Source organism: Pagrus major, chromosome 6, assembly GCF_040436345.1.
Source record: "Pagrus major chromosome 6, Pma_NU_1.0".
Lineage (NCBI taxonomy): Eukaryota > Metazoa > Chordata > Actinopteri > Spariformes > Sparidae > Pagrus > Pagrus major.
This window is the reverse complement of record NC_133220.1, coordinates 21,683,579-21,689,370: the sequence shown is the minus strand read 5'-3', so window position 1 is coordinate 21,689,370 and position 5,792 is coordinate 21,683,579. Positions and strand designations below refer to the sequence as shown.

At 46.0% G+C, this 5,792-nt stretch overlaps 1 protein-coding gene across 1 annotated transcript; it reads left to right on the top strand.

Annotated features, from left to right (window-relative positions):
* Positions 1-1,416: 1,416 nt before the first annotated feature.
* Positions 1,417-5,198, top strand: LOC140998018 (class E basic helix-loop-helix protein 40-like). Its single transcript, XM_073468135.1, has 5 exons — positions 1,417-1,880; positions 2,010-2,073; positions 2,281-2,388; positions 2,798-2,921; positions 3,139-5,198. The coding sequence occupies exons 1-5, from the start codon at positions 1,810-1,812 to the stop codon at positions 4,053-4,055; spliced, it is 1,284 nt and encodes a 427-aa protein (XP_073324236.1). The 5' UTR covers positions 1,417-1,809; the 3' UTR covers positions 4,056-5,198.
* The last annotated feature ends 594 nt before the right edge of the window (positions 5,199-5,792 follow it).

The following is a 5,792-nucleotide window of genomic DNA, read 5'->3' as shown; positions in this document are numbered from 1 at the left end:
TGCAAAAATCCTGAGAGACTCGTGGTCGAACAGAAAAACAAAATAAACTGGAGGGAAGATAATACGTTGCAGCTTTTCTGCAATCACATCATAATTCTTACTGTGATGAGTTTAATTGCTTACAGCTTTTAAAACCTCTTTCATTCCTGCTCCATAAAGAGGTCATTAATCCACATTGACTTAAACTATCAGGGGAACAAATTATGGATTTTAATATGTCTGATGGAAGACATTCGTGGTCTTGCACATTGATTGTGAAATGAAGCCACACTTCCTGTTTACGTGTGACATCTACGTACTGTTGGTGTATTAGGGTGATTATCTTTGATTATAGCTCATTAGGCTGTCTCACTGGGTGGTAATGTCCTTGTGTTTTTAATTTGTTTGGACATAATCAAACCCTCTTGTGTTTAATATGTATAAACACTGAAGAATAATGGGAATGTGTGTCCTTTATGCTCTTATTTTAGATTTAACAACAGCCCAGGGTTATTAGAGATGTTTTCTAGTAAGAGGATTTAAATGCAATTTTCAACAAACCGACTTTATTATTTGCTGTCAGAAAAATAATCTGGTGAAACTTAGCATCACAGGAGTGTGCTGGTGTGATCTGTGCTTCGCCTGCAGCAGACAGGTGCAGCTGCCGTGTGCTGGATGTGCCCTGCGCGCTCAGCAGGCTCCCGGGGCCATGAGGGGATCAACGTGACAGCCTGCACCGCCCCATGACAACAAACACGGACTCCTCGTACTCATCCACGCACAGGTGCACGTGGTGCTCCCGCCGTGCCCCGCACTGTCGATAATGCTCACCTGCCTCCTGATCGTAACACACGGCGGTGCATTGTGTGTTATTATTACAATGGTGTTATTATTATTATTATTATTGTTATTATTATTATTATTATTATCACGTTCTGTGGGGATTACTAACTTAATGGCGAATTTATTAGTCTTGAGAAGCTGCTTGTGTTCCTACATGATTAAAGAAATAAAACAGCCTGGATATTAAAAGCAGTTAATAAACCTTGTGCTCCGAATACAGAGCTCATAAAATGGCATACACATCCACTAGTTCAACAATCCTGCAGGACGTTATTTATACCAGTGGCTAATGTAGTATTTTAATTGTGTCAATTGTTTATATTTCCACCGGCCGGCCGGTGGGTACAGTGCCCACTCGCCTCTCGTGCCCCGGGCCTGTCGGGCTCCTGCACGGGTTCCTCTGCCAGCACGTTCCCTGCGCCGTGTCGAGCGCAGCCTTGTTTCCATACACTTCAGCATGGTGGTACACGGGATCCGACTGGCGCCGCCCCCCCGCTCTGACGTCAGCCTCCGTCCGCCCACTGAGGCTGCTTATCGGCAGAAAGTGGGCCGTCCCTCCGCCGAGGATACAGCGCCGTTTAACACGTGAGCCTCATGTGACAGAGGTAGGTCAGGCTGAGCGGAGAGTCAGAGGGTTTATTTAACTCGTCGCTCTGTCCTCCCCCACTTTCCCAACGCGCCACCAAGAGGGTTACCTTCCTTCAGCGTCGGGACGACGGCGTGGACATCGCAGGGACTTACTTTAAACCATAACACCGAAAGACATTTTGTCTCCTCAGCAAGACTAATAAGAATCTAACACAGATTTTTTTTTAACCCTTTTCGGAAGCATTTTAGTGCATATCACTAACTGCTGCTTTACAACTTTTTTTTTGGTCATTACGCGTAAATACACGCGTAATTATATGTGACTGCACTGGAAAAGTACATCGACTTTGACTTTGACTGCGTAATTGGAGTTTAAAAAAAAAAAAAGAGAGAGAGAGAATGGAGCGAATTCCGAGCGCGCAACCACCTCCTCTGTCCAAACACCAGGCGGATCTGACAGACGTGCAGGGGTAAGTTTGACTTTGAAAAAAAAAAAAAAAAAACAGCTCTCACCAGCTCTTCCTCAAACGCACTTGTTCTACTAACCACTGTGTTTTTCACCAAGCTCACTGTTGTTCTCTCTCTTCTTCTTTCTTCAGGATGGATTTCCCGATGTATGTTTATAAACCCAGGCGAGGGATGAAAAGAGGAGAGGAGAGCAAGGTCAGTTTCTATTTTGTTCCCTGTTAACTTATAAACATAGAGATTTTTATTAAAGCGCAATGAGGAGTCAGGCTTGGCGGTAGTCCTCTAGTGCCATAAATGGTTGACCTAATTTTCTATGACATAACTCCTGGAGTCCTCCCTATCGCTGGGATCATAAAGAGCCCAGCTGAATTAACCCAACAGTTGCTGTTTCATTCTTTGCAGGAAACCTACAAGCTGCCTCACAGACTTATTGAGAAGAAAAGGCGTGACCGGATAAACGAGTGCATCGCTCAGCTGAAAGATTTATTACCGGAGCACCTGAAACTCACGGTGAGTTCATGCTGGAGCTGGGAGGGAAGGAGGGAGGGAGGGAGGGAGGGAGGGAGAGAGGGATGATGGGATTCACTGTGTGTTGAGTGGCATGCACCATCGAGTGGCTGTTCAGGGGTATTGCATCACATGAGCTGAGTGCGTCAGCAAGTCAGTGAATGGCAGCTCCTGCTGGAGAGGAGGTGTCCTCTGTCATGTGTCAAAAAAAATACCTTTAATTCACAAAACAACGTAAATGCACTATGATTAATACTCCAGACAGAATATTATATCATCCCACATCTCTCATAGATTATTGTTGCCCTCATTGGTCCCTGCTGTACTGTTGTGGTGATGGGACGTGGTAAAGCTGAGTCTCTATGTGTTATATAAGGGGAGAGGATGTGCTGACTGTGTTTGTTTCCTACAGACTCTGGGCCATCTGGAGAAGGCTGTGGTTTTGGAGCTGACGCTCAAGCACGTGAAAGCCCTCACCTCTCTCCTGGAGCAGCAGCAGCAGAAGATCCTCGCCCTCCAGAACGGCATGCAAATCGGTGAGCTGCAGATCAACTCATAAACACACAAACGTGCACGGGGAACAGGATGGTTTTGTTTGACGGAATGCAAATGGCCAAGATGAATACACAATGACAGGATTGTGCAGAGCTACAGGCAAATAAGTGACTTTAAAAATATCTCTAGCTGCCAGGGGGGAGAGTAAGAGTTGCCCAGGTCAAATTTCTGACCTTTGTTTTCTTGTTGTGTTTACAGAGCAGCCTGCTGTCAGCCAGGAGAAGTCAGAGGAGATGTTCCGCTCTGGCTTCCACGTGTGTGCCAAGGAGATTCTTCAGTATCTAGCCAATCACGAGACTGATGGAGACTTCGCGCCATCCCATGTCATCAACCACCTTCACAAGTTGGCTGCAGAGGTGCTGCAAAGTCCGAGCCGACCCCGCACCCCTCTCAGCCCCCCACCCGAGGAGATCCCCTCCTACCACCAGCACCAAGCTCACAAGGAGATGCCCACCAGCTTACCCCCTAAACCCAGCGAGGGCTACGGGAGGAACTGCGTGCCTGTCATCCAGCGGGCGTACGCCCCAGCGAGCAGCGAGCAGAGCGGCAGTGATACGGATACAGACAGCGGCTATGGTGGGGAGCTGGAGAAGACAGAGTCTGGGGCGCAGCAGGGACGTCCAGATTACTACGGTCAGGAGAGCCAGCTGAAGCGGGCGCTGGCCGAGAGGCAGAGCTCCGGCATCAAGAGGGAGGATGATGAGCCGCGCCACAAGCGACCCCGGGTGGAGTCGTCTGAGGATGAACTGCTCTCAGGTGGAGAATCATCATCGTCCTCCAGCGGCTATGGTAGCTACATGAGCGTCTCCCCCAACCATCCACCTCCTCCTCCACATCCCCTCTGCATGCCTTTCTACCTCATTCCACCTTCTGCTGCAGCCTACCTGCCCATGCTGGAGAAATGCTGGTACCCAGGGGCCGTGCCCATGCTGTACCCAGGCATGGGAGGCTCTTCACCCGCCATGTCCAGCGAAAGACCGCCTCCACCTCAGCTAGTGTTGTCTCCCAGGGGAGGCTCGCCAGCCCCAGCCATATCTCAAACCCCCATGGACTCCCCTGCCCTCCTTCAGGCACTAAAGCAGGTACCACCCCTCAACCTGGAAACCAAAGACTGAGAGATAAGAGAAAGATGGAGCAGAGACAGTAGTCGGAACGAGAACATGAACTGGTTCCGTAATCCATCCCTATCCTCGGTTCCTCCACCTTGAGGTCAAACATCAAACAACAGAACTTGTAGAAATGATCAAGAGGAGATGGAGAGGAGAGCAGCATCCATCCACACTGGGACGATGCAAAGCTCTAGTTGAATGTTCAGTGGTATTACTCAATGCAAATGTATCATATAAACCGGACCTGCCCAGCACAAACACACACACACACACACACACACACACACACACACACACACAGACACACACACACACACTTGAATGTAAAGGAAGTTTTAGACGCTGCTGTTAAAGTCTAAATGCAGATGACACTGATGCATCTCACTTTGTAGCTGTTGCAATAGAGACACGCCATCTTTGTACTTGCCTCAGATGTTAGCGGTAATAATTCACCCAGTTTGTCGCCTAAGTCCTGTAGGTCACCTTTATCATCACTGAAAATACCCTTCGAACCAGACACTATGATGACTGGCACCATTAAACACAAGGGTTTCCTCAAGTGTGTACAGACAAGAGTAAGGGTACACCCGATGAACGGATGAAGGAATGGGCCACCACATGACCACACTGAATGAGAAGTCTTGTTTTTCATTAACAAACAGACAGCTTAGATGGATTTTCTGTAATTATTGTTCATAGACTTCTTGTACATTTCTATTTTTGATACCTGTTCTCACACTCTGTCCGTCCGGAGACATAGAAGGTGGACAAGAGTTCGGACAATTGTACTCCGTGTACTCAGAAACTGTGTACATACTGTAGCACTGTGCTGGACCTGGTCTGCATACTCAACATCTGTTTCTGCTCAAGTCAAACCTGGTGTTTGTTCTTGCTGTTGCCTTGTGAAAAGCTGATTAAAGCTCAGACGTTTATTCTCTGTACTTGCGTATGAATACTGGAGTCAAAGGAGCGAGGTGGAGAGAAGTGAATGTAAAAGTTTTACCAGAAGACTAGTTTTCTATAGAAAGAGGTACTTGAGATTTTATATTTTGGGACCTACATGAAAGATGTTTGATGTACATATTTTGTCTATAAATGTTGATATACATTATATAAGTGTATTAATAAAGTATTTTTTCCCGTGGAAAATGGCTTTGACTGTGTGTATATGAAGGAGAAGGAGAGAGTTGTAGCACTGAAATGCAACCCGTTCAGTTTTAGTTCTTTTACAGCGTCACAACACTCGTGTCACCGGGAACACTTATGTAATGGCAGATCTGTAGCCAGCCTCTCCTGCTGGTTAACCGTCTGTGCCTACCAATACAACAACAAGTGAACACACATGAGCGTAAACAGTTTCAGTTAATCTCCCGAGGAAAAAAATCAGGATCCATCTGCATCGTGTTGAGCAGCCTCGACAGGGTATGATTCAATGTTAAGTACATTTACTCGAGTACTGTATTTAAGTACAATTTTTAGGTACTTGTACTTTAATTCAATTCTTTGATTTTATGTTACTTTCTACTTGGTCCACTACATTTTCAGAGGTAATTATTCTACTTTTTTACTCCATTACATTTATATATATACATATATATATAACCAATAACATGCTTTATAAACCATTTATTGACCAATTGTAACTTAACAATGGCCGTACAAATAAAATTTATAGATGAACTACACAGTATTTTATTACCCATTTACAGGGTTGGCAGGGTTACTTTCAATTTTTTTTCCAAT